This window comes from Ovis canadensis, chromosome 2, assembly GCF_042477335.2.
Source record: "Ovis canadensis isolate MfBH-ARS-UI-01 breed Bighorn chromosome 2, ARS-UI_OviCan_v2, whole genome shotgun sequence".
NCBI lineage: Eukaryota > Metazoa > Chordata > Mammalia > Artiodactyla > Bovidae > Ovis > Ovis canadensis.
The window spans coordinates 119,217,916-119,245,786 of record NC_091246.1 but is presented as its reverse complement, the minus strand read 5'-3'; the positions used below and the strand labels follow the sequence as shown (position 1 = coordinate 119,245,786).

The following is a 27,871-nucleotide window of genomic DNA, read 5'->3' as shown; positions in this document are numbered from 1 at the left end:
GTTAGTAAGGGTGCATACATGCTTACTTTGCATTTGAAAATCTAATTCATGGCCATTTGCAAGATTTTCTTTGCTTTGGTTGTCTGTTTGGAACTTTGGGAGTTAGTTTCTGTTGTGTCTGTTAACAGGCTTCCCTGGTACCTGAACTGATAAAGAATCTGCCTGCCCCTGGGGAAGGGATGGCCGTCCACTCCAGCATTCTTGGGTTTCCCTTGGGGCTCAGCTGGTAAAGAATCTGCCTGCCCCTGGGGAAGGGATGGCTGCCCAGTCCAGCGTTCTTGGGCTTCCCTTGGGCCTCAGCTGGTAAAGAATCTGCCTGCCCCTGGGGAAGGGACGGCTGCCCACTCCAGTGTTTTGGGCTTCCCTTGGGGCTCAGCTGGTAAGGAATCTGCCTGCAATGTGGGAGACCTGGGTTTGATCCCTAGGTTGGGAAGATCCCCTGGAGAAGGTAACAGCTCTCTACTCCAGTATTCTGGCCTAGAAAATTCCATGGACTATATAGTCCATAGAGTCACAAAGAGTTGGACTCGACTGAGCAACTTTCACTTTCACTGTGTCCCTAAAATTATTTTGCCTAGTGCTTAAAACTGGCATCTCCCAGACCGAAATGCAACAGAACCCTGTTATAGACGAGCTGAGAGAATAGGTTACAGTGGGGGCAGGGGCTGGAGGGTTAGAATCAGGAACACAAGGAGTTTTACTTTTTTTCTCTATTTTAGATTGCATTTTTGATCATCTAGCATTTTGTCACCCTTTAAAGAATTCCCAGAGATCTTGGAAAAGGAACAATTGAAGATGTTCCCTGGACCCCCTTTGTGGCCCCTGCACTGCATGTGCACAGCACCGGCCTGTTCTGGTCATCTTAGTGACAGCTCAGCAGGTTGAGGGCTCGGGAACAACAGGAGCTGTGCGGAAGGGCTGCGGGGTGGTGGGGTGGGGGCTCAAGCGAAACTTACCTGATGGTGGATTGAGTCACTGCGTTTTCTGAAAACCCTCCAGGCATGATGAGTGGTGAGTGTGAAGTTAGGAAAAGAGGTTTATGCTGAGGCCTTGCTTGCCAAGCTGGGCTCACGTGGGTGCCCTCGCCTGATGGAGGCTGATTCTGGGGAGCAAGCCACCAGCCAGGCCGCATGTCCTGCTAGCAGCAGGAGTCTTGTTATCAGAGACAAGGTTGCCAGGACTCAGGTCAGGAAGTGGTGCCAGTGGCCTTAGCAGGAGTGGGACCAGCTCCAGGCTGTAAAGCTGTTGGTGTGGAGGACGCTGCGGCACAGGATGTATGAACTGACTTGAGGCCCCTCTGCCCTCAGTCCCCTTAGCCCGTCCCGTGTTAGAGCTCATGTGAACAGCCTCAAGTGGAGGCTGCCTTCACCTGGCGGTGTGTGTTCTGCCTCCCAGGAGGTGCTGATACGCGGCTTTGCCCCAGTCTCTTGAAGCCTATGCCACCTTCAGCAGGCTTGGTGATCACAAGGAAATACAGTTTCACACGCATAGGAGCTGCAGTCTGGCAGGGGCCAGCATAAAGTGACATCAGCCTTCTCGGGCCCAGAAACCCATGTGCAGTTCAGAGATACCATCTTCACCAGAGCAGTTCTGGTGGCCTTTACCTTTCTTAGCGTTGGCAAAGCCAATTACTTCTGTCTTTTTAGCAGTCTTCTAGTAGATCCCGTAGAGCTTCATTATCTGGAAAAGACAGTAAAAAATAGGATTTTATATCTCCACCTTGCATGTGGAAACCTGAGAAGACAGACAAAACTGCCATCCAGTATCGTAATTCTACGCTGAGGGTTTTCTGAGAGCTGCTTGCAGGAAATCGCACTCCGTTTGTTTCTTGTCATACCTACTTATGAAATGCTGCTCATTTCTGCTTAGTAATGTAGGCCTGGTGACTCTGGGAGGTCACATGGGGTGACACGTGACTTAAATTTAACCTGTACAGCTACTGATTTTGACAGTGTGATAGCCCTCAAAGTAAGCCAGCTGTTGGGAAGAGTCTGCCTGTTTGGCAGCAAGACTGCTGAGGAGGGAGCAGTGTACCACGGGGTGTCCCATCACTGCTGCTATAACATCCATCCCTTTGTTAGGGTGCTGCTTATGCTAACTTGCTTCAGTTTTGTCCGATGCTGTGACCCCACGGACTGCAGCCTGCCAGGCTCCTCTGTCCATGGGATTCTCCAGGCAAGACTCTGGAGTGGGTTGCCATTCCCTCTTCCAGGGAATCTTCCCGGTTAGGTTGCTGGCTGCCAAATTTCTCTACTGACATGTTTCCATTTTTCTGTTTGAAATTTGTAAGTAATGTTTAGGGGGAGATAATCTAAAACTTTGAAAATGGTTCCTTATTAAAACTTGACCCACTAACCTAAACATCTGTTGATGATTCTTACCCAAATAATTATCCCTGTGGTGTTTGAACAGTGGTGATTTTCTAACCTTGTCATTCCATCTGCAGTTATTCGTTGGCATTCTGCTGTACATGTTAGCATTTTTTATTTATTATTAGTAAGGATGTGGGGATTTTAATACAGGGTTATAATCTGTTACTGTCATGACTTGGTTTTAGGTTTTATGGCTCACATCTGTCTTGTCTTCGCGGGTGGGAGCCCCTTCTGCCTCATTTCTCTGTCTTCTTGGCTGTCCCATGATTCTTAAGCCTTCTATTGTGTGTAACAGAAGAAGTCCCAAATGTATTTTAGGATTATCCTTCTTTATTCTTGTAATCTGTGAGTCAGTGATTCCTTTTCATGGAGAATATTTTAAAATTAAGCAAAGTCTGAGTGTTAGGCGTGCTCGCTGCTGCTGGGGTGTCCCTGTTCTCGCCTCCTTTCAGTGGTCAGAGCTGGGAAGGACTTGCACCTGTGCTGTTCCAGATTCCTGGGGCTGCCAGGACAAGTTGTCGCAAACTGGGGGGCTTAAAACAACAGAAAGGTATTCTCTCACAGTTCCGGATGCTGAACATCCGAAACCAAGGTGCTGGCAGGGCTGTGCTCCTCTGAGCCCGGGTGGGGCCCTCTCCTGGTCTCTGCTGCCTCTGGTGTAGCCAGCCGCCCTTGGCCTGCAGCTGCGCGGCTCCAGTCTCCACTTTTGTTGGCCTGTGGCATTTTCCTCACATGTCTCTCCCCCTCTTCTGTGAGGAAATGAGTCATGTTACATTGAATTAGGGGCTCACTCTGCTCTAGCATGACTTCATCTTAATTAATTCCATCTGCAACAACCGTGTTTCTGAATAAGAGCACATTCTGAGGTGCTAGTAATTCAGACTTCAGGTTGTCTTCTGGGGGGACACAACCCCATAATGTGTATGTGTGTGCCTCCTTGTATCCAGGCTTCCCAGGTGGTGCTAGTGGTTAAGGAACCTGCCTGCTAATGCAAGAGATATAAGCGACACAGGTTCAGTCCTTTGGTTGGGAAGATCCCCTGAAGGAGAGCATGGCAACCCACTCCAGTATTCTATGCCTGGAGACTCCCGTGGAGAGAGGAGCCTGGCAGGCTACAGTCCATAGGGTCACAAAGAGTCAGACGTGACTGAAGAGACTTAGCACGCGCGCATACTACTTGTTCGGGTGGCTCAGCTGGTAAAGAATCTGCCTGCAATGTGGGAGACCTGGGTTCAGTCCCTGGGTTGGAAAGATCCCTTGGAGAAGGCAAAGGCTACCCATTCCTGTATTCTGGCCTGGAGAATTCTATACAGTCCATGGGGTCGCAAAGAATCGGACGACTGAGTGACTTTCAGTTCACTCGCATGTCGCTTGTACCCAGCTCTCTCTGTATTAAAGCCATGGATTTACACAGCTTTGTCTTCAATTCCAGGTCAGCGACACAGGCTTCATTTCCATTTTTTAACTTCCTTCTGTACTGAGAATTCTTATTTTGTCATTCTTAATGTATTTATGCATTTGCTTAATTCCGGGACGTGAAGAAAGTCGTTTCAGAATTACTTAACCTTTTGACTGTGAAGCACAAACCTATTCACTAGAATTCAGCGTTTGTTCCCATTTTTTTGTCTTTAGATTGAGAAATGTGTATAATCAAAATGTGATGTTTAAAAGTTACTTGAGATAATGGAGTAACAGGGTTTGAATTTACTCTTTCACCTTAAACAAGTAGAAAACTGGACAGCATTTATGAAACAACTATTTCCACCAGATGTTTCCTGGAGAGAAAGGAAATGAAGGATGGAGCTGTGTGGTTCCTTGGCTTCCTACCTGAAAGCACTTTGGAGGTCTTGCTTGGTGGAGGAGACAAAGAAGCTGAGATGGCTGGATGTGCACTGCAGAGTATAGGAGAGCAGAGAGATATCAGAGGAAGAGCTCCTGACACCAGCTTAGGAGCCCTTTGTGTCTGTTAGTCACCCAGTCGTGTCCGGACTTTTTGTGACCCCATGGACTATAGCCTCCCAGAATCCTCTGTCCATGGGATTCTCCAGGCAAGAATACTGGGGTGGGTTGCCATTTCCTTCTCCAGAGGATCTTCCAACCCAGGGATCAAACCTGGGTGTCCTGCATTACAGACAGATTCTTTATCATCTGAGCCACCAGGAAGCCCAGTCTTTGCTTGAATATGTGTTTTGTGTGTGTGCGTGTGTGTTGGTTTGGTGGTTTTTTGGGTGGTTTTTTGGGGGGGAGGGGAGGCTGTACCCATAGCATTCCGGGTCTCAGTTCCCTGACCACCTGTGAAACCTGTATCTGCTGCAACGGCAGCACAGGGTGGTGACCGCTGGGCCACCAGGGAAATCCTCATTCCTGAATATTAAACTGTGTGAGCTAAGTGGGACGCCGCAAGGCTGGTAGAAGAACAGCTGCCAGGGAACTGCAGATGGAATTGTTTCCAGAGCTCACCAGGACTAGGAGTCATTTGAGGCCGCCTGTAAGAGTGGGGAGAGCTCCCTGAATACCCAGGCATTGGGTAGAGTCGCCAGCAGGGCCTGTCTTAGTGCCAGCACTAGGGCAGTGACTACTCTGTGTGCTGTGCCTAGTCACTCAGTCGTGTCCGACTCTGTGACCCTGTGGACTCTAGCCCACCAGGCTCCTCTGTCCATGGGGATTCTCCAGGCAAGAATACTGGAGTAGGTTGCCATGCCCTCCAGAGGATCTTCCCAACCCAGGTCTCCCATATTTCAGGTGGATTTTTTAAAAATTAATTAATTTATTTACTTGACTGCACCAGGTCTTAGTTGCAGCATGTGGGATCTAGTTCCCTGACCAGGGATTGAACTTAGGGCCCCTGAATTGGGAGTCTGGAGTCTTAGCCACTGGACTACCAGGGAAGTCCCTCAGGTGGATTTTTTACCATCTGAGCCACCAGGGAAGCCCAAGAATACTGGAGTGGGTAGCCTATCTCTTCTCCAGGGGAACTTCCTGACCCAGGAATCGAACTGGGGTCTCCTGAGTTTCAGGTGGATTCTTTATCAGCTGAGCTACCTGGCAAGCCCAGTGGCTACTTTACACCCTAACAGACCAGCTGACTTGCAAGTAGTTTAACCATCTACCTCCCCAAATTCAGCATTCTTTAAAAGTTAAGGACAAAATCCAGCCACTCAGCACTGTAGTGTTTCCACGTCAATGTGCTCAGAGCCACAGGCCGCTCCTTCCCTTGGTTGCAAATGTTTGTTTCATGAGCTGTTAGTGTTTTGACAGTTATACTTTTTTAATATGTTAATCAGGTTCTTAGAATTTAATAATTAACAAATCCATGACTTTTAAAAAATTTTTATATTTTAGTTGAAGGATAATTACTTTACAGAATTTGTTGTTTTCTGTCAAACCTCAACATGAATCAGCCATAGATATACATATATCCCCTCCCTCTTGAAGGCTCCTCCCAACACCCTCTCCATCCCACCACTCTAGGTTGATACAGAGCCCCTGTTTTGAGTTTCCAGAGACAAATAGCAAATTTTACATGTTTCCATGAAACAAAGTAACAAAATTTCCATGTTACTGTCTCCATATATCTCACCCTCTCCTCCCCTCTCCTCATGTCCATAAGTCTATTCCCTATGTCTGTTACTCCAGTGCTGCCCTGCAAATAAATTCTTCAGTATCTTTTTTGTAGATTTCATATATATATGTTAGTATAGGATATTTATCTTTCTCTCTCTGACTTATTTCACTCTGTATAATAGGCTCTAGGTTCATAGGCCTCATCAGAACTGACTCGAATGCACTCCTTCTTATGGCTAATATTCCGTGTGTATATGTACCGCAACTTCTTTATCCATTCATCTATCGATGGACACCTAGGACATCTGCTTCCATGTTCTAGCTACTGTAAATAGTGCTCTAATGAACAGTGGGATACATGTGTCTTTTTCAGTTTTAGTTTCCTCAGGGTTTATGCCTAGGAGTGGGATTTCTGGGTCATATGGTGGTTTTATTCTTAGTTTTTTAAGGAATCTCTGTACCATCTTCCATAGTGGCTGTATCAGTTTACATCCCAACCAACAGTACAAGAGCGTTCCCTTTTCTCCACACCCTCTCCAGCGTTTATTGTTTGTAGACTTTTTGCTGATGGCCATCTGATTGGTATGAAGTGATATCTCATTGTAGTTTTGATTTACATTTCTCTATTAATAAGCGATATTGAACATCTTTTCATCTGTTTGTTAGCCATCTGTATGTCTTCTTTGGAGAAATGTCTGTTTAGGTCTTTTTCCCACTTTGTGATTGGGTTGTTTGTTTTTCTGGTATTGAGTTGTATGAGCTGCTTGGCTTACTTTTGTTTTTATTTCCATTACTCTAGGAGATGAGTCCTAGAGGATCTTGCTTTGATTTATGTCATCTAGTGCTCTGCCTATGTTTTCCTCTAGGAGTTTTATAGTTTCTGGTCTTACATTTGGGTCTTTAATCCATTTTGAGTTAATCTCTGTATATGGTGTTAGGAAATGTCCTAATTTGATTCTTTTACATGTAGCTGTCCAGTTTTCCCAGCAACATTTATTGAAGAGGCTGTCTTTGCCCCATTGTATATTCTTGCCTCCTTTGTCAAAAATTAGGTACCCATAGGTGCATGGGTTTATTTCTGGCCTTTCCATCTTGTTACATTGGTCTATATTTCGGTTTTTGTGCCAGTACCATACTGTCTTGATGACTATAGTTTTTTAGTATCTAGGACTAGTTTTTTATCATGCTTCTTTGTGAGAGTTTAATATGTTTAAGTGAACCCTTCTGATGAAACTTAGTAATTTTGATATTTCTGCTTTAAGATCCAACTGTTTCATTTTCAGTGGCTCCTAATCCATTATGAAGCCACAGTCTCTTGGCTCCGCAAGTGTGTTTTTGGACTCATCTTCTGTTAGCTTGTACCCAGTGACCTAAGTGACCACATCACTGCCCAAATCTGCCTTCCTACTCCTGTCCCCTGGCATCATTGCTGTGTCCACAGGCCCCTTTTCAGAAGATGAATAAGGCCTGAAATGGTTCTGGTGCCCACTCTGGAGACTCTCTTTATGTTCTAGAAGGGTCCTGGTGTTCTCAGTCTGTTTCTTTGAACTTTGAATACATTTATCAAACTTCAGAGTATTTATAGCTCATTCCTAATATGGGTTTTGATTTCCTATGTGATGATTAATTGGGAGGAAGAGTTCATTGATGAGTAATAGAAAAGTTCTCAATTTTGAAGAAGTACCATTAAATTTTTGATTTTCTTTTCTCTTTTAAAACCTTGTTTAGATTTGTTCGGACAGTATTACCATTTTCTCAAGAATTTCAAAGAGATAAACAGCCAAATGCACAACCTCAGTATTTGCATGGATCAAAGGTAAGTTCTTTTATGTTTATATTATGATTTTCAAGTTCACAGTGAAGTGTATTTTGAAGTTTAGTTTGAATCAGTTTAGTTGCAATAATTTAAATGTATCATGCCACATAGGGCTTTCCAGGTGGCTCAGTGGTAAAGAATCTGCCTGCCAATGCAGGAGATGCGGGTTTGATCTCTCGGTTGGGAAGATCCTCTGGAGGAAAAAATGGCAACCCACTCCAGTATTCTTACGTGGAGAATCCCATGGACAGAGAAGCCTGGCGGGCTACAGTCCGTAGGGTAGCAAACACATGACTGAGTGACTAAGGACACGTACATCCTGCCACATACGAAACGCGACTGTATCCTCAGTCAGCACCGTTCTAAGCTGTAATGTGGTGCTGCCCTAAGTGTGGCCGTGGGAGTGCACAGAATCCCAGGAGGCCGTCCGTATTCATCAGTGTTTAAATATTCTCACTGTAGGAAGTCAGACTCCTAAGGAAATAAGTCAGACAAGTGCAAAGTGAAGTATGTTACAGGGGCAATAATACATCATCGTCATGAAAAGCATGGCAGCAGACTAACTGACCACAGCACCTGCCTCACAGGTTCGGGGCTGGGGGGTTAGAGATGAAAGCCCCCTGCTCAGTACTGCTGCTGAGCAGCTGTGCAGGTAGGACAGGTGACGGGTGGGGTGGAACACGCGGCCCAAGACTCTGCCTCTTCCCCACACCCAGGTGACATCTATGCTCTGGGACTGCACAGGAAAGCATTGTCATGGTGTCTGAGCTGCTGGTGGGGTGAAGCTGGGTGCCCAGCCCACCCTTTAAATTGGGAGGTTGGGAGCCTCCTTAGAGTGTGAGGCTTTCATGTCCATCCTCTCACTGCAGATGTAGCGGAACTCAGACGTGCAGCAGTGTTTACACCTTGGAAATGGGTAGATAATACAGTTTGGGCTCATGTGTGGGTTCAGCCTTCCTCCACCACTTGGTAAGGGCATGAAGTGGATAACTTTAAAAGGACGAGAATAAGTCCTCTAATGCACCTCCTTTTGGAATTAAAATACAGCGTTTAACCCCCTTGGAACTAAAAGAAGTTTTATGTAATTTTTGTAGACAGAACTAGAAACTTTGGTGATTAAGATAGAAATTTCTGGAGAAGAAAGTGGCAGCTTGCTCCAGTATTCTTGCCTGCGAAATTTCATGGACAGAGGAACCTGGTGGGCTGTAGTCCATGGGAGTCACAAAAGAGTCAGACACAACTTAGTGACTAAACAACAAAACTGTACTCACGTTTGCACTCCCTCCCAACCTTGGAAACCAGTCCACGGCCACCCCTTGCTGACGAGAGTATGTTCAGCTGCCAAAGATGAAGTCAGTAATAATAGCTTGATTATCTTTAGTGCTAATGAGCTGAACTCACAAGTTTCAAATAGATTCAGGATGGTGTCATCGTCTTTGGGTAGTGAAATGACACCACCTTGCTTTGTTTGGGGCAAATTTAAGAAAAAGAAGAAAATAGAATATCTGTGTGAAACAACTCTACAGCAGTGCTCTCAGACTTACCATGCTCTCGATGTGATTCGCCTGGACTGCAAGAAGACCAAACAGTCCTAAAGGAAACCAACCCTTAATATTCACTGGAAGGACTGATACTGAAGCTGAAGGTCCAATACTTTGGCCACCTGATATGAAGAGCCAACTCACTGGAAAAGACCCTGATGCTGGGAAAGATTGAGGGCAGGAGGAGAACGTGACAGAGGATGAGGTGGTTAGAGGGCATCACCAATTCAGTGGATATAAACTTGAGCAAACTCCAGGACATAGTGGAGGACAGAGGAGCCTGGTGTGCTGTGGTCCATGAGGTCGCAAAGAGTTGGAAGCAACATAGCAACAACAGTGTGATTCTGACAGAATTCTAGCATCACCGATTCAATGGACATGAATTTGTGCAAATTTCAGGAGATAGGAGAGGGCAGAGGAGACTGGTGGGCTACAGTCAGTCCATGGGGTTGTGGAGAGTCAGACATGATTTCATGACTGAACAACAACAGAGGTGAGCAGAAGGCAAGAAGAATCAGGCTTCCTAGAAGAGGAGTCACACAGCTGTTTTTGCTTGAGTAGGTTTTTTCAAAGAGGCGAGTGACATATCCAGCTTCTTTGCCAAACTGGTCCTCTGCCATCTTCAACACTTGCCTCCCAAGGAGTGTTCCCTGTACATAAACACTAACTGTACAGTTTGGGTGTATTGAAGGAGATGGGGTGGGGAGAATATGCAATATGCAGGGTGAGAAACAAAACAGACCTGCACCATAATATTAGGAAGTAACACACGGGAAATTAATTTGGCAGCTGTCCCATACATTTCAAGTGGAACACAACTTTCTAACTATAATTTTCCACTTGCCAGTACAATGAAAACAGTACTTCAGGAGAGTAAGTTTACTGTACATCATCAGTGGTAAAATTAACAGGGTTTATACTTTAAAGATTGTGAAGAATAGGGAATGTATTTATTTTTTAATTTGCTTTTACTATAGCCAGAAAGTATTTGAGTATCCCTCTTCTGGGACAGTTCACGGCTATCAGAAATACATTTTATGTGATGCAGAGCAGATAGAACACATGTCATTGTCACAAAACCCTTGTTTTTTTTGATGGGATATTTATTATTGTCATTTACTCCATAAGGGTGACTACTTCTGGAATCCACATCAGAAAAGAGCAGAGAGAAAGTTCTGGGACTTCCCTGGTGGTCCAGTGGTTAAGACTGTGCTTCCACTGCAGAGAGCACTGGTTCAATCCCTGATCAGGGAACTAAAATCCCACATGCCAGGTGTTGCAGCCAAAAAAAGAAAAGAAAAATGAAGGTTTTGCCACCAATCTCTGGCGCTCCAGGCAAAGCCAGCCTCCAGGAATGGAGCCAGGAAAAGCCTGATTTTACATGTCAGTGGGTTTCCAGCTTTCTACTCATGTAAGAAACAAGGTGTGATATCCCAGTTTTCCTTTTGATTCAAGTGTAGTCACTCTAGAACAGGTTCTTTTGAGAGGCAGTGAGATTCTAGATGTACATGGCTCAGAATGCAGAGTTCATTGCTCAGGAGAAAAAGGCAACACCTAGAACAGCCTCCATAAGCCTTGAGGATAGAATGATCCCCCGAGAGTTGATGACTGATGAGAGGTTTCACACTTCCTCCTTGGAAGGAAAGCTATGACAAATCTAGATAGCATATTAAAAAGCAGAGACATCACTTTACCGAAAAAGGTCTGTATAGTTAAAGCTGTGGTTTTTCCAGTAGTTATGTACAAATGTGAGTTGGACCATAAAGAAGCCTGAGCGCTGAAGTATTGATTCTTTTGAACTGCAGTGCTGGAGAAGACTCTTGAGATTCCCTTGGACTGAAGGAGGTCCTAAAGGAAATCAACCCTGAATATTCATTGGAAGGACTGCTGCTGAAGATTAAGGTCCAATGCTTTGGCCACCTGATATGACGAGGTTGACTCATTGGAAAAGACCTTGATGCTTGGAAAGATTGAAGGCAAAAGGAGAGTGTGAGACAGAGACAGAGGACGAGACAGTTAGATAGCACCAGTAGACATGAATTTGAGCAAACTCTCGGAGATAGTGAAGGATAGGGAAGCCTGGCGTGCTACACTCGATGGGGTCACAAAGAGTTGGACAGTACTTAGCAACTGAACAACAACAACTCCCGAGGATATTCATTCAGAGCTCAACAACCAGACTTGCTAGACGAGGTCTTCAGAATCTTCTTGTCCTGATGTAGTTCTCTGTGTCTGTAGAGGAAATATTTAAGACAATTATAAGAGGGGAAGGGGAAAGAATACAGAGTCCTAAAAGGAGAAATCCTAAAACACTTCATTCAAAAGTGGTAACTTCTATAACCTATAACTTACATAATGTATAGTACAACATATATATTACATCCTCTGTCTGTGGAATTCTTCAGGCAAGAATACTGGATTAGGTAGCCATTCTCTTCTCCAGGGGATTTCCCAACCCAGGGATCGAACCTGGCTCTCCTGCATTGCAGGCAGACTCTTTACTGTCTGAACCACCAGGGAAGCTCATAGGTTAACTCACATAACATATAATGTAAAACTTGGAACATCACTGAAAGACCTGTGCAAAGAGATGCTCTCAAAAATACCACAGTTACGTTACAATAGAATTCCAGAAAATGTCTAAGTGAACCACAGGAAGAGAAGAAGAAAGAGCCTATGTAAAAACCAGTAATTGCATTATTTGTAAATGTATTATTTGTAAGTAGTCTAAAGACAGTTCAAAGGCAGAGATTGACTGTGGGTTAAAAAGTACGACTGCATAAGAAACTCACTTCAAGTCAATGATATAAGTGAATTAAAAGTAAAAGGATTAAAAGTAAAAGGATTAATTTAAAAATTAAAAGTAAAAGAAAAAGATGTAGCACACATCAGGGGCAAAGAGGGAGGGACATAACATAATGAGAAGAAGGTCAAGCAACCAAGAAGATATAGCAATCCGAAATGTTTATGCGCCAAACAACAGTTTCAAAATACTTGAAGCAAAAACTGACATAAGTGAAAGGAGGAATGAACAACTCCATAGTTGTAGTTGGGGAGGTCAACTTTCCTCTCAACTTACTAATCAAAAGAATAAGTATACAGAAAATCAGCAACAAAGAAGAATGAACACCATCAACCAACAGGGACATGTGTAGAACACTTACAACAGCAGAACACACATTCTTTTCAAGTACCCATGGAGCATTCTCAAGATAGACCATATCCTGGGCAATAAAGCAACCTTGGCATACACTGGGCATTAAAACAACCTCAACAGAATTCAAAGAATCAAAATATTACAGAGTGTTATCTGACCACAGTGAACTCAAACTTGAAATCAGTAACAAAGAGATGACAAGAAAATCTCCAGACACTGAAATTAACATATTTCTAAATGATCCTTAGGGCAAGAGGAAGTCTCAAAGGAAGTAAATCAAAATTTGCAGGGTGCAGCTAAAGAAGTCCTGAGAGTGAAATACATAGCACTGCATGCTTAACATTAGGAGTTTCCCTGTTGAGTGTGCACCTGCGTCCTTAGGCAAACTGGGAGGCCTTATCTTACCAGAAACGACCCTGCCCACTTTTCTTGCCTGCCCACCATGCAGGGCCTGCGGTCTCCAGCTCCCTGGTACCCACTGTCCCATCAGAACCTATTGTCGAGCGTCTCCCTTAGGAGACAGGGAGCAGTAATATGGGGGCAGCAGTGAGGTTCTAGGATACAGTGATTTCTCATTCCAGGACTTCAAAATATCTTCTGTAGGACTGGCAGTTTAATAAATGTTGGAATACCAAATGGTTTTGTTTTCTTCCTTCTGTTTTAGCGAGCTTGTTTTCATGTCTTCAGGTTGAAAACATAGATTCCAATGAAGGGCAGTCTGACAGGTTCTTTGGATCCACTGTGTGCTAATGCATGTAGATGAGGACACTTCGTTTTCATGTGTGCATGGAACTACACTGAAGACCCGGCAGCTTCATCAAGCACTAATGTTCTCTGCCCCCAGGCTTTAAACCTGGCCTATTCGAGCATCTATGGGAGCTACCGGAACTTTGTGGGGCCCCCACACTTCCAGGTCATTTGCCGGCTGCTTGGCTACCAGGGCATTGCAGTGGTCATGGAAGAGCTGCTGAAGGTGGTCAAGAGCCTGGTATGTTTCCCTCTGGTGGGCTTCCTTCCCAGGGTTAGGGGGAGGATTCTGCACCCAGTTCCTGTGTGGCGAAGGGCTGCCGACTCCCATCGAGGTTGCTTTCCTTCTATGTGTGAGATTTCCTTTCCAACCAAAGTGATTCTCAGTCCTGGATCATTACCATGCATTTTACTAACAAATTCGTTTTCAAAAGTCCCCATCGCACCGACAGCCTGCAGGGTAATGTGGCTGGTGGTTGACACAGCCCATCTCTCACAGCTGCAAGGCACAATCCTACAGTATGTGAAGACGCTGATGGAAGTGATGCCCAAGGTCTGCCGGCTGCCGCGACATGAGTACGGCTCCCCGGGTGAGCACAGCATCCCTCTGGGGTGTACAGGGAGGGGCAGTGTCGGCCCTAGGTCACTTAAGGGAAATCAAGTTGGAAATTACTGGTAAGGATCAGATCTGCCTTCCCCAAGTGGGAGAAGGTGGGAAGCCCAAGCAGAACCTGATTGTTTCCAACAGAACAAACCAGCCTTTCAACCAAGAGCTGGTGTGCAGGCGTTGGAGAGCTGGGTGGGGGCTGACAGTACTGTGAACCCTATGTACCTCGGCTCTCCTGCAATACCAGGATCTTGCAAATCACTGATGGGGGAGGCAGGGAGTGCCACTGCCTGCTAGTCTTCAGCAGCCCAGGCTGCAGGGGAGCCTATGCAGGGGGCCAGTTCCCCGACAGTGCAGCTTGTCTGTCTCTGCCCGGTAGCCTCCTGTCTCACTGACTGGCCAGCTGCAGGGCCCTCAGGCAGATGTGGTCTTTGGGGTGCCAGACAAACCTATGTGAGCTGACCAGAGTGGATTTGGTTCTTTCTACATGGATAACCTTCATGACTCAGAGAGCTTTGTTTGTGATAAAATTGAATGACAAGAACCCTTATCTCTTAACAAAGCTGCCTTTTATCTCATATCTGTTAATACTTTATTGAAAGCTGGAAAGCTATCTTGTTGGTCACCAGTGGGATACTGTCCTGATAGGCAGCTGGCTGGTATGGTTGAGCCTCTGGGTGTTCCTGGCACCACCCAGGGCTGCTGTTGGTGTTTGAGGAGACAGTGAGGTGACCCACTTGGCCACTGGGAAGGGAATAACCATTGGTCTGTCCTGGCTTAGGGAAATCTCAGAAAGTAGAGAAGTAATGTTGGGATAATAAAACTGGTGCTCAGATCCTTATTTGAGGTGGATATTTTAAATGCCAAAGACAAAGCCATTTAAGCCAGATCCAGAGCTGGTCTGCAGGACAGCTGTGGACTTCCAGGCTGGTTTCCACATGTCCACACCCAGCTGGCGTGGCACCACTGTGGAGGTAGTGCCATGTTGCTGGAAGTACCCCCACGCTCATGCTCATTGTGGGGTGGACCACCAAGAGGAAAGGATGGTCTCTCAGGCAGGCAGGGCTGGGGGGTCATTGTGGAACAGCACTCAGGGCCTGACCTGATGGGATGAGAGGTTTGAAATCTCTTCAAGTATCCAGCATTTTTCTCAGTGTTGTTTTGCCTGTTCTGGGTCTTCTGTATAAATTCTGGAGTCAGCTCGGGGATTTTGACTGTGTCAGCAGTGAATGGATAGAGTGCTTCCTAGACTTTATGCTTCTTGTCTTTTCCTGCCTTAATGACAACATCCAGAACCTCCAGGAGAGTGGTGAAGATGTGCTGTCTTTCTCTGGAGCTCCGGGAGAGGGCATGCAGATTCACCACTGAGTATGATGTTAGCTACAGGGTTTTTGTAGATGTCCTTTATTAGATTAAATATGTTCCTCTCTATGCCTGTGAAGGGATTTTGAATTTTATCAAATACCTTTTCTACCTCTGCTGGGGATGACTGTGGTCCTGCTCATTTATTGCCACATGATGCCTCCTCTGAAGGTGTACACAGACCTCAGAGATGTTGCAGGTCTGGTTCCAGCCAGCTGCAAATTATCACAATAAAGCAAGCCATATGAATTTTTTATTTCCTGATGCATATAAAGTTATGTCTGTACTATGCTATAGTCTATTAAGTGTGCAGTAACGCAAGATACGCCTTTTAAAACATCCGTATCTTGGACTTCCCTGGTGGCCCAGCGGTAAAGAATCCGCCTGCCAATGCAGGGGACACGGACTTGATCCCTGGCCCAGGAAGATCCCACATGCCCTGAAACAGCTAAGACAGTGTGCCGCAGCCGCTGAGCCCTCACTCTGGGGCCTGAGCTCCAGAAAAAGAAAAGCCACCAAAATGAGAAGCCCGCACACTGCAAGGAGGAGTATTCCCTGCTCGCCACAACTAGAGAAAGCCCGAGTGCAGCAGTGAAGACCCAGCACAGCCATAAATAAATAAATAAAACTAAGTATCTTACTTTAAAACACATCATTGCTAAAAAATGCTAACCATCATCTGAACCTTTAGCAAGTTGTGACCTTTTTGCAATAATAACATCAAAGATCCCAGATCATCATGACAAATATAATAATGATGAAAAATTTTCAAATATTGCACGAATTATCAAAATCTGATCTAGAAACATGAAGTGAACAGATGCTATGGGGAAAATGGCACCTATAGATTTGTTTGACACAGGAGTGCCACAGACCTTCAGTTTGTGAAAATAACACAATATCGGCAAAGCACAGAAAAACAAGCTGTGCCTGGACTGGGTTGACAGGCTTTGGAGCTGAGGACCAGGATCCAGGCGGTGGAACAGGAGACATGCCCATCTCCTTGGTGGGCAAGATGGCAGTGTCGGAGAGTCTTCTGCCAGCACGGGTGCTTCTGGCTGTGGGCCCCAGGCTGCACACCGTCACGCTCCCTCCCTCTAGCCTCTCCCAGCCCCACATTCATTGTCTCCCACTTCAGGCATCCTGGAGTTCTTCCACCACCAGCTAAAGGACATAGTTGAGTATGCGGAGCTGAAAACCGTGTGCTTCCAGAACCTGCGGGAGGTGGGCAACGCTGTGCTCTTCTGCCTGCTCATAGAGCAGAGCCTGGTGAGTGTCCAGCGCCGCCATGGCCTGCATCCTGCCAAGCCCCTTCCTCCTCATGGATGACAGAAGAGGCCGTTCTTTAGGCGCTTGATTCAGTGGCGTTATTTAATGGGGGAAGGAGAGCAAGTGTTATAAAGCACTTTTCTTTTTTTCATAGTTATTTAGACTTTTGAATTTGTTCCCTACAATTGAAAAACAAAAATGCAGTAGTTCATTTAAGAATGTTTTACTGTGTGACTATTGTAAGAATGTTTTATTTACTGCATCTAAATTAACATATATGACACACACATAATGTATAAAGCTGCTGCCTGGGAGAACTGTTTGTGATGGAAAATTCCATAGCTGAGGCTGTTGAGACCTCAGAGTGGGGCTCCATGTGACTAAAGAACAGAGTTTTAGATGTCATTGAATTTTAATTTTTTACATTGAAATAGGTACACATGGCCCATGCCTGCTGAGGTGGACAGCATAAGAAAGCAAGCACTAGGAGCCCAGCAGCACCAAGAAATCACGCGTGGGCACCCGCAGTCCCACTGCCTGCCTGCTGGGCGTGTCCTTCGGCCTCTCCTTCTGTCCCTGTAGGTCACGTCAGCTGACTGCCGCTCTGCACCCAGAGCCCTCTTGAGCTGGCCTCACTCTGCCTTTCAGTGAGGACTGCGGAGCAGGACGTCTTCCCTGCTGCTGGGCTCTCCTTCTGTTAAATGTTCCGTTTGTATCTTGTCCATTTTACTACAACTTGTGTATCTTCTGTGTGTTACACGTAAATGCTAGTATTGTTGTGTATCGCTAGGTCGTGTCCGATTCTTTTTTGTGACCCCATGGACTACAGCCCACCAGGCTCCCCTGTCTATGGGATTCTCCAGGCAAGAATACTGCAGTGGGTTGCCATTTACTTCTCCAGGGCATCTTTTCGACCCCGGTATCGAACTTGTGTCTCCTGCCTCGGCAGGTGGATTCTTTACCGCTGAGCCACCAAGGAAGCCCTGATTTTAGCTTGTCTTTTCATGCTAATAGTGGCGATGTTTGAGGAACTGATACTCCTAATTTGACTATGGTCTCTTTTCTATGGTTCTTGTGTACAAGCACTTCTTGTATCTCTTCAAAGAAATCCTTTCCTCTCTAGGAATCATAAAGACATTCTTTCATATTTTCTTCTAAAGATTTTAGGTTTTGTTTCTACGTTAAAGTTTATATTCCTTCTGGAGTTGGTTTTTGTGTGTAATGTCAGATGTGGATGAAGATTCTTTTTTCCTCATGGGTCATCAGTTGTCCCTTCTCCAGTGACTGAAGGAAGACTCCTTTCCTTGTTGGTCAGCAGTATCCCTCTGTCATCCTCCGCTTTCTATGGATGTGCTAGTCTGTCTCTTGGTTTTCTTCCTCATTCTACTAGTCTGTGTCAGTCCATGGCTTCTAACATGCTGTCTTACTCATGGTAGCTCTAACTAAAGTGTTAACCCCTGGTAGGACATGCTCCTTACCTTATTCTTCTTCAAGCACATGCTACCTGTTTGTGGATCTTTGCTCTGCTGTGAAAGTATGAGAATCAGCTTGGGCCAAATACACTGAAAAAGCACACTGACATTTCAGTGGGAGTTGTGTTACATTTCTAGCTCTATCTGGGGAGATTTTTGCTCTGTTACTTCTTAGAGCAGTCTCTTCTCTCTCTGGAAACTTGGCACCTTGGCAGAGGCAAGGTGTGTTTTGCAAGGACCTGGGCCAGGGTCTTCCATACACTGTGCAGGGTGTGGCAGCCAGACTGCAGGCCTGAGGGGCTGAGCCAGTGGGCTCGGCTCCTTGCACCTGGTTACTCGAAGGAGATATGCTGGCTCTCACGTCAGGGAGTCCAAGCTTGGCTGCAGGGTACAGTCTCTGGTCAGGACCTCATCTTCTAGACTCTGCTCTGCCACTCTGCTCACAGAAGACCTTTTCCATGTGGTGCCAGAGGTGGGCAGCTCCCAGGCCCTTGCTGTCCCACTGCCTGTGACTCAGCCCAGCTGCTCCCCGCAGCAGGACTGGTGGTGCTGGGCCAACAGGCAGCTCCCCAAGGAGCTGGTGTCCAGGGCAGCCTTGCTCCAGGAGCAGCTGAGGGAGAACTGAATCTTTCACCTAAATACACAAGATAAGTGAGGGGAAATTCCCGTAAATAGTAATCACTCATGAATTTTCAGTATTTAATAGAGGAAAAGTCCCTTCACATATGACTTTTCCTGAACACATACGTAAAGTGCAGTATCTCAGCTGTGTGTATCCACGCCCATCTCTGCGTTCCCTTTTTCACTTGACAGTAAATCTGGAGATCATTCCACGTTAGTAATGGTGACAATCATCAGCCTTTTCCAGCTGCGTGATACTCCACAGACATTACACTCTAGTCTGTGTTTGCGTGGTAGTCCTTCACTGTCTGATGCCTTCCTTCTGTGAGAAGAGCTTGTGTTCTTTCTGGACTTGGGCACAGGAGGTGTGGAGGAGGGGGTCAGCCTCCTTTTGGAGGGTTCTGGAAGAGCAGGGCTGGCTGACTGACTGCTCTTCCAGGCTTACGTTAGGCGATGACAGGATCTTTACATGATGGGTACAGAAAGCCTTCTCTTCCTCCTCTTGCTCTTAGTTTTGCTATCATCTTTGCGGAGATCCTCAGGAAGGAAACTCTTATCAGTCAGTATGTTTTGATTCTCTGATAACCATTTCTTTGTTTAGCAATTTGTTTTATCAAGATTTCAGGATGGGTGTAGAGTAGGAGGCAGGAGAGCCTATTCTCATTTCCTGTCTTTTTGCCCTCTGGTGAGCACACTGCTGTCCAAAGAGTTTCCCTTGTTTATGGGCCCTCCAGCTAGGGAAGGGCACCCTTCTTGACCATTTTTGGGTTCATGGTGGAGTTTTAGATGTTGAGACCCCTGTGATATTGGAAGTAAGCTTTCTTCCTGCATTGCATTGTTCTGGAGAATAGGTTTTATGTAGTGTGGGGTTTTATTGCCTGTTTAAAGGAATTTGTGATCCAGCAACAGGTTCAGAGTGACTGCTCAGACTCTTGTTTTAGGCTCACTGGGGAATGGCCAACGGTGCCCCTTCCTTCTGCCTCCTGTTCTTTGTTTACGAAGGAGGCACCTGCTTCCTGGCTCTGCAGGGATGGCTGAAAGACCCTAAAGACAAAGGAACCGTGCTCAGTGCTGTCTGTGTTTCAGTTCAGTTGCTCAGTCGTGTCCGACTCTTTGCAGCCGCATGGACTGCAGCACTCCCTGTCCATCCCCAACTCCCAGAGCTGGCTCAAATTCATGTCCATCCAGTCAGTGATGCCATCCAACCATCTCATCCTCTGTTGTCCCCTTCTCCTTCCTTCAATCTTTCCCAGCATCAGGGTCTTTTCTAGTGAATCAGCTCTTTGCATCAGGTGGCCAAAGTACTGGAGTTTCAGCTTCAACATCAGTCCTTCCAGTGAATATTCAGGACTGATTTCCCTTAGGATGGACTGGTTGCAGTTCAAGGGACTCTCAAGAGTCTTCTCCAACACCACAGTTCAAAAGCATCAATTCTTCAGCACTCAGCTTTCTTCACAGTCCAACTCTCACATCTATACATGACTACTGGAAAAACCATAGCTTTGACTAGACGGACCTTTGTCAGTAAAGTAATCACAATCTGCTTTTTAATATGCTGTCTAGGTTGGTCATAGCTTTTCCTGCAAGGAGCAAGTGTCTTTTAATTTCATGACTGCAGTTACCATCTGCAGTGATTTTGGAGCCCAAGAAAATAACGTCTGTCACTGTTTCCACTGTTTCCCCATCTATTTGCCATGAAGTGATGGGTCCGGATGCCATAATCTTAGTTTTTTGAATGTTGAGTTTTAAGCCAGCTTTTTCACTCTCCTCTTTCATTCTCATCAAGAGGCTGTTTTGTTCCTCTTTGCTTTTTCCATAAGGGTAGTGTCATCTGCATATCTGAGGTTATTCATACTTCTCCAGGCAATCTTGATTCCAGCTTGTGCTTCATCCAGCCTGGCATTTTGCATGTTGTACTCTGCATATAAGTTAAACAAGCAGGGTGACAATATTCAGCCTTGACATACTCCTTTCCCCATTTTGAACCAGTCCATTGTTCCATGTCCAGTTCTAACTGTTGCTTCTTGACGTGCATACAGATTTCTCAGGAGGCAGTTAAGGTCGTCTGGTATTCTGATCTCTTTAAGAATTTTCTACAGTTTGTTGTGATCCACACAGTCAAAGGCTTTTGGTATAGTCAATGAAACAGAAGTAGTTTCTTCTCTGGAATTTTCTTGCTTTTTCACTTTGATCTCTGGTCTGTGTTTAAATTAATAAAAATGAAGATTGAGTAACTAAAAATGAAAATTCAGTTCCTTAGCCACATTCCAAGCACTTAATCACCACTTGTTGCTGGCAGCCACCTGGACAGAACAGCGAGGGACAGTTCCACCAGCACAGAGACTCCTGTTGGCCAGTCTGCTTGCAGTGTTTATTTTACACAAAATGAGAAAGATGTGCCTTGTGTTCAGCATCCGATTTCTTTGTCCATCTTTACTGTGAGATAAGCTTCTTCATGCAGCCTTCTTTTTCATTGTTCTAGTCTCTAGAAGAAGTATGTGACCTGCTGCACGCAGCCCCTTTCCAGAACATCTTGCCAAGGGTCCATGTGAAAGGTGAGCCAGTCCTCTGACCAGGGTAGGGACACATGTCTGTGTTGCCAGAGAGTTCTCTTTAGTTAAAAAGCCAGCTTTGAGTTTGCTTCCTGTTCAGTTACATCCTGGAAGTAATATAATATAGTTAAATGAATATTGAATAAAGGAAGTATTTAGGATGGAAATGCTGTATCTTGATTGTTTCAGAATAGCATGGGAGGAGGGGTATTGGGTATATATGAAAGAATAATGCCATGAGCTCATGATTGTAGCAACAGATAGTCACAGAGGGTTCATTGTACTGTGCTGTTTTTGACTACATTTGGATTTTTCAGTAAGTTTTTAAAAGTTTGAATATTGAGCAAAGACTCAGTTCTCTGTTTGAGTTAAAATAGCAGATTAGCCAGTTCCATAAAAGAATTTTCAAAGAAAACCTCTATGCATAATGTTAAATATTTTTCATTTCGGTTTTTCTTTTTTTACAAAATTAAACTTATGCAATTGTTATTCATACAAGGAATAGAGTATAAAATATTTTTTTCCACCGTAGAGGGAGAGAGACTTGATGCCAAAATGAAAAGGCTAGAATCAAAGTACGCCCCACTGCACCTTGTCCCTCTGATCGAAAGACTGGGAACTCCACAGGTAACGCAACATGCTGCTGTGAGCTGGGCACCCAGTTGGGCTGGTCATTGGCAGGGTTGACGGACTCTGGGTGAGACCTAGTCCTAAGGCATCAAGAGATTGCATCGGCCTGCTCAGCAAATCAGGCCTGAGTTTCCCAAATGAGTTTTATAATAGGACCTTGTCATAGGGTGGCTGGGAAGTTTGAATGAGCTAACACGTGAAAGGATGCAGAACATCACCTGGCAGGTGAGACGTGAACAGTAAACATCTCTGTTTTTATTGTCCATCCCTTCATGAAGAAAGCTTTCTCATAGGTTTTTAAGAACAGGAGGTAGGGAGGAACTTAAGCGAGCTACATCAGAGTCTCTCAACCTCTTGCCATTTTGGATGAGATAATTCTCTGTTGGGGGGACTGTCCTATGAATTGTAGGACATTTAGCAGCATCCCTGGCCTCTACCCACTAGATGCCACTAGACCCACAAGCTATGAAAACCAAATGTCCTCACAAGATAAATCTCTCCCTTAAGAACAACTGTGCTTGACAGTTCTGTTTAGTCTGATAAGACATATAATAGCTGACGTATTTTGTTGATGTTTATTTTTAAAAACCCTCTTCTGCAAGGTGTGATAGTTTCCAGTGAGTCAAAAACAATGCCAGAGTACTTCGACTTCAGCATTCTAGCTGCCTGCCATGCCTGTGACATTTTGTCCTTTCTACAGCAAATTGCAATAGCAAGAGAGGGGGACCTGCTGACAAAGGAGCGTCTCTGCTGTGGCCTGTCCATGTTTGAAGTCATCCTGACTCGGATCCGAACCTTTCTGGATGACTCCATCTGGCGTGGGCCTCTGCCCAGCAATGGGGTCATGCACGTAGATGACTGTGTTGAGTTTCACAGACTGTGGAGTGCCATGCAGTTTGTCTACTGCATTCCTGTGGGAACACACGAGTTTACAGTCGAGTAAGTGAGTGCTCAGGGAGGGGAGGTGGGAGAGAAGCTGGCGTTAGGCTCATGCGGAGAACCACTTTCCTCTAGAAATGGATCCCCATATTGCTGAGCTGCAATAAAGCGAGTTAAGTAGGGGCTGTTACCTGATACCTAGGAAATGCTTCAGGGCTGGGCTTCTGGAGTTTTCTGAACTCATGGAAACTTATGCAAGTCAGGTGTGTATTTTGCTAGACAGGAGAACCACCAACACTTCATGAACTCATTGTCCATGGCAGGGCCTTGATCTAAAAGAGGTTCAGAAACAGTTTGCCAGAGGAACCCCAAAGAGGTTTTTACCAAATCAGGGACACAGCTCTGCTCATCATACCCTGCGGGACACACAGGTGGTTTGGCCACTGGCATCTGGTTGCCCGTTCCATCTCCTGCTTCTTGTCTCCAGGCAGTGCTTTGGCGATGGGCTCCACTGGGCTGGCTGCATGATCATTGCGCTGCTTGGGCAGCAGCGCCGCTTTGCTGTGCTGGATTTCTGCTACCATCTGCTCAAAGTCCAGAAACACGATGGCAAAGACGAAATCATCAAAAACGTGGTACGTGGAAGCTTCACAAAGACAGACATTTTCTATTTATTTAAAGTTTTTGTTTTTTTCCCCATGAATGTTTCTCATCTGAGGACAAAAGGTGCCACCAAATGAAACTTTCTTTTCACTCCCCAAATGAATCTGAATAGAATTAGTAAGCAAAGGAGTCTGATTCCATTTTCCTTCTATTTTCAAGGTATGTAGATCTACTTCATATTATAGAGCCTTGTAAGATCTGCATTTTCAGTATATTGGCATACTCTTCAAGTCTTCTGGCTTCATTAAAGATCTTTTTGTGTTTGTCATTTTATGGATTCTTTGGAATTGAATTCCAGAAAATACTTATTATCTTTTCAAATATTTTAGTTTTTCTTCCATTTGGGGACTTCATTAGATATGTCTATACATGTTCAGTCACTCAGTCGTGTCCGACTCTTTGTGACCCTGTGGGCTGCAGCACGCCAGGCCTCCCTGTCCATCACCAACTCCCGGAGTCTACTCAAACCCATGTCCATTGAGTTGGTGATGCCATCTCATCCTCTGTCATTCCCTTCTCCTGCCTTCAATCTTTCCCAACATCAGGGACTTTTCAAATGAGTCAGCTCTTCACATCAGGTGGCCAAAATATTGGAGTTTCAGCCTCAACATCAGTCCTATGAACACCTAGGACTGATCTCCTTAGGATGGACTGGTTGGATCTCCTTGCAGTCCAAGGGACTCTCAAGAGTCTTCTCCAACACCACAGTTCAACAGCATCAATTCTTTGGTGCTGAGCTTTCTTTATAGTCCAACTCTCATCCATATATGACAAAAACCATAGCCTTGACTAGGCAGACCTTTGTTGACAAAGTAATGTCTCTGCTTTTTAATATGCTGTCTAGGTTGGTCATAACTTTTCTTTCAAGGAGTTTAAGTGTCTTTTAATTTCATGGCTGTAATCAACATCTGCAGTGATTTTGGAACCCAAAAATATAAAGTCAGCCACTGTTTCCACTGTTTCCCCGTCTATTTGCCATGAAGTGATGGGACCGGATGCCATGATCTTAGTTTTCTGAATGTTGAGCTTTGAGCCAACTTTTTCACTCTCTTCTTTCATTTTCATCAAGAGGCTCTTTAGTTGTTCTTCACTTTCTGCCATAAGGGTGGTGTCATCTGCATATCTAAGGTTATTGATAGTTCTCCTGGCAATCTTGATTCCAGCTTGTGCTTCAGCCAGCCCAGTGTTTCTCATGATGTACTCTGCATATAAGTTAAATAAGCAGGGTGACAATATACAGCCTTGGCATACCCCTTTTCCTATCTGGAACCAGTCTGTTGTTCCATATCCAGTTCTAACTGTTGCTTCCTGACCTGCATACAGGTTTCTCAAGAGGCAGGTGGTGGTCTGTTATTCCCATCTCTTTCAGAATTTTCCACAGTTTATTGTGATCCACACAGTCAAAAGCTTTGGCATAGTCAATAAAGCAGAAATAGATGTTTTTCTGGAACTCTCTTGCTTTTTCAGTGATCCAGCAGATGTTGGCAATTTGATCTCTGGTTCCTCTGCCTTTTCTAAAACCAGCTTGAACATCCGGAAGTACACGGTTCACGTATTGCTGAAGCCTGGCTTGGAGAATTTTGAGCATTACTTTGCTAGCGTGTGAGATGAGTGCAATTGTGCAGTACTTAGTATCTCTCAGTTTTCTGCGTCAGAGGTCGGGAACAGCATGCCTCAGCCGGGTCTTCCATTTAGTTTCACAAGGCCGCTATCAATGTGTCTGTAAGGCTGTGTTCCCTTCTGGAGCCTCTAGTTACGGATCTACTTCCAGACTCATTCAGGTGGTTGGCTCCATTCAGCTCCGTTCCATTGGAGAACTAAGGTCTCCATTTCCTTGCTGGTTATTTAGTTCACATCCCTTCTCATGCTTCCACATGGCCCCTTCCAGCCAACATGGTCAAGTCCCTCTCACACTACTAATGTTCTAATTTAATTTTGTGTCACGTCTCTGCTGTCTCCAGCTCGAGAAAGTTCTCTTCTCGTATGATTAGATTGGGTCCACCTGGGTAATCCATCCTACTTTTCCTATTTTAAAGTCTGTAACCACCTAACTATATTTGCAAGGTCCCCTTTGCTATTGGAAAGTAATACACTTACAGGTTCCAGGGACTGGAACATGGATATCTTAGGGGGCACTCTACCTCCCATACCTCCATTTCCTTGGCTGTCTGGGCTGTACCCAAGTACTGACTTAACTGACTTCACCTCAGTGTGATCTGCTGTTTTTAACTTTTGAAAATCACTAGTTTATATTTAAAATGTTGATTTCCTTCTTCAAATCTTGGTAGTAATTGATAATTTTATCTTCACAGAATTTTTTCCATTTTTGTTTCTTTATACATCTAGTCTAAATGCATAAAGAAATAAGTCATATCTCAGTTTTTTGTGACAGAGACCTCAAGACAATTTGTTCTGAGACCTCGAGGGGTATCTGAAACTCTGAAATGTTTGTTTATTGGATTTTTATTTGGCAGCTTTTGTTTGGTTGAACTTAATTTGTGACGCCTTTCTCCCAGGATTTCCCTTTACTGCTCATCTCCCAGAGTTATTACCAGTGTGGAACCACTTTTATTTATTTTTTTATTTTTTGGAACCACTTTTAACTTCCTAAGAGGTCCAGGCTTGTGGAGAGCCTTGGAGTGCAGTCCACTTTGCTTAAAGGCCAGCCTGTCTCTTCATCCCACCCCTGCTGATAGCATCTGTCTCTGAGGAGCCTGGCTTTTCTCTCATCACTTCTTGCATAGACAAAACCAGCAGTGCTTTAAACTGGAATAGAGTTTAAAGTTTGTTCTGTTTTCATTTTTGTGTTTTTTTTTAATATAGTTCTGTTACAGCAGGAAGTGAAATGAAAGCAGGTGACATGAAAGTCGCCCAGTCGTGTCTAACTATTTGCGACCCCAATAATCCATGGAATTCTCCAGGCCAGAATACTGGAATGGGTAGCCTTTCCCTTCTCCAGGGGATCTTCCCAACCCAGGGATTGAACCTAGGTCTCCTGCATTGCAGGCAGATTCTTTAACGAATGAGGGAAGCCCATTATAGCAGAAGGGTCTATCAAAGCACCCTGTCCACAATAACTGTCCACAATTGCTTGTGTTGTGTTAGTTACTGGGCTCCATCTTCACATTTCTAGCTCTTAGGACACCACAGTTCTCAATACCTGTCTGTTGAATAAACAGGTCTATAAGTTTTACACATGAATCTACAGTAGCATGAAACGAATAGAGAAATGTTGCAGTAAAGAGATGGTATGTATCAAGTTGGCTGTAACTTTTCTAATATGAAAATCCTGAGGTATTTTGAAGCATGAAGAATAAATGACAGCTATCCTAATTTTAATTGTTGTAGCCTTTGAAGAAGATGGTGGAAAGAATTCGCAAGTTCCAGATTCTAAATGATGAGATAATCACTATCTTGGACAAGTACTTGAAGTCAGGTGATGGGGAGAGCACACCTGTGGAGCACGTCCGCTGCTTTCAGCCCCCTATCCACCAGTCCCTGGCCAGCAGCTGAGGGAGTGTGTATCACCTGTTTTTGAAGAGTTCCAGTACTGACTGCATTTAAGATCTAGAAGGGCATGTTTTTCTTTCCATAAACTATTTAGTGGGATTTTGGGGAACTATTTTTCAGTATCTCTGTGCCTGTTAAAATAAGGGGGTGCTTTTCAATCTAAAAGCTTGATTTTATAAAATTGACTTATTTTTCTACACTAAAATTGTATATACTTTTGGTAATTAGAAACTCTAAGAATGTTGACTGCAGATTGTTGCCATCATGTTCTTACAAAATCATTTTCCATTTTTTTGTGGAATGTTCCAACAGCTAGCTATGTCATGAAGTGCTGCTGAGTTCATCCATTTATCCTGTAACATTTAAGGAAAGATCTGTGAATTTAAGCAAGAAACTTAATACCAGCTAATTGTAATAAAACCCATTACCAATTAGAATTCAACTTAATGATTAGCTTTTGTTGAGAGATTTTTCTGGTTTTTTAATGAAAACCTTTTCTAAGTCATTTCCCTTTCCCTTTTTGTCTTTCAAAAAATAGTGAACTTGATTTCTCTGTTTCTACTAAATCCAGCTGTAACAAAATCTAGTTTGTGACAGGATTTAAAGGTTACAGAAATAAAAATAATGGAACCTGTTTGTGTTCATTCATTTACTGTGACCCTGTGTGCCCTGGCTTTGGTAAAGTACTTTCCCTGCTTGCTCGAGTGCACAAACCAGGCTAGAAGTCCAGGTCACCTGCAGCCATGAAGGAAGGGACAAGATCATGATGGTAACTTCTATATAGTTTTAAAAATATTAATAGCAAAGTCCAGGTGCATTATCTATGGCACCAAAAATAAAGTCTGTGAACTACTTGGTTTTACTGTTTAACCTTAAGATAAAACAGAACTATTTTAGAAAAAGTAACCTAAAAATGTTGCTTGTGGTAATGTGAAATAATAACCCTGGGGCCAGTATTCTCCTGCAGATTAAGAGGTAGTATCTGTGCTCACCCTATAATGGAAGTATAGAATATGAAAAACTAATGAGTAAATTTAAATAATTCATTAGTTTTATAACACTTAATTATAAACTAAATAATTTTACGTGCTGTAAGATGTTAAATAATT

The 27,871-nt window shown here is 44.4% G+C and overlaps 1 protein-coding gene across 1 annotated transcript in view; it reads left to right on the top strand.

Annotated features, from left to right (window-relative positions):
* The window catches only part of CYFIP1 (cytoplasmic FMR1 interacting protein 1), a 104,574-nt gene extending 77,178 nt beyond the window's left edge, over positions 1–27,396 (top strand). The window contains 9 exon segments of the mRNA XM_069576818.1: positions 7,665–7,752; positions 13,295–13,438; positions 13,697–13,787; positions 16,305–16,435; positions 21,011–21,083; positions 21,613–21,707; positions 22,411–22,649; positions 23,077–23,224; positions 26,601–27,396. Coding sequence (XP_069432919.1) covers positions 7,665–7,752; positions 13,295–13,438; positions 13,697–13,787; positions 16,305–16,435; positions 21,011–21,083; positions 21,613–21,707; positions 22,411–22,649; positions 23,077–23,224; positions 26,601–26,765 — 1,174 coding nt within the window. The 3' untranslated portion in view covers positions 26,766–27,396.
* The last annotated feature ends 475 nt before the right edge of the window (positions 27,397–27,871 follow it).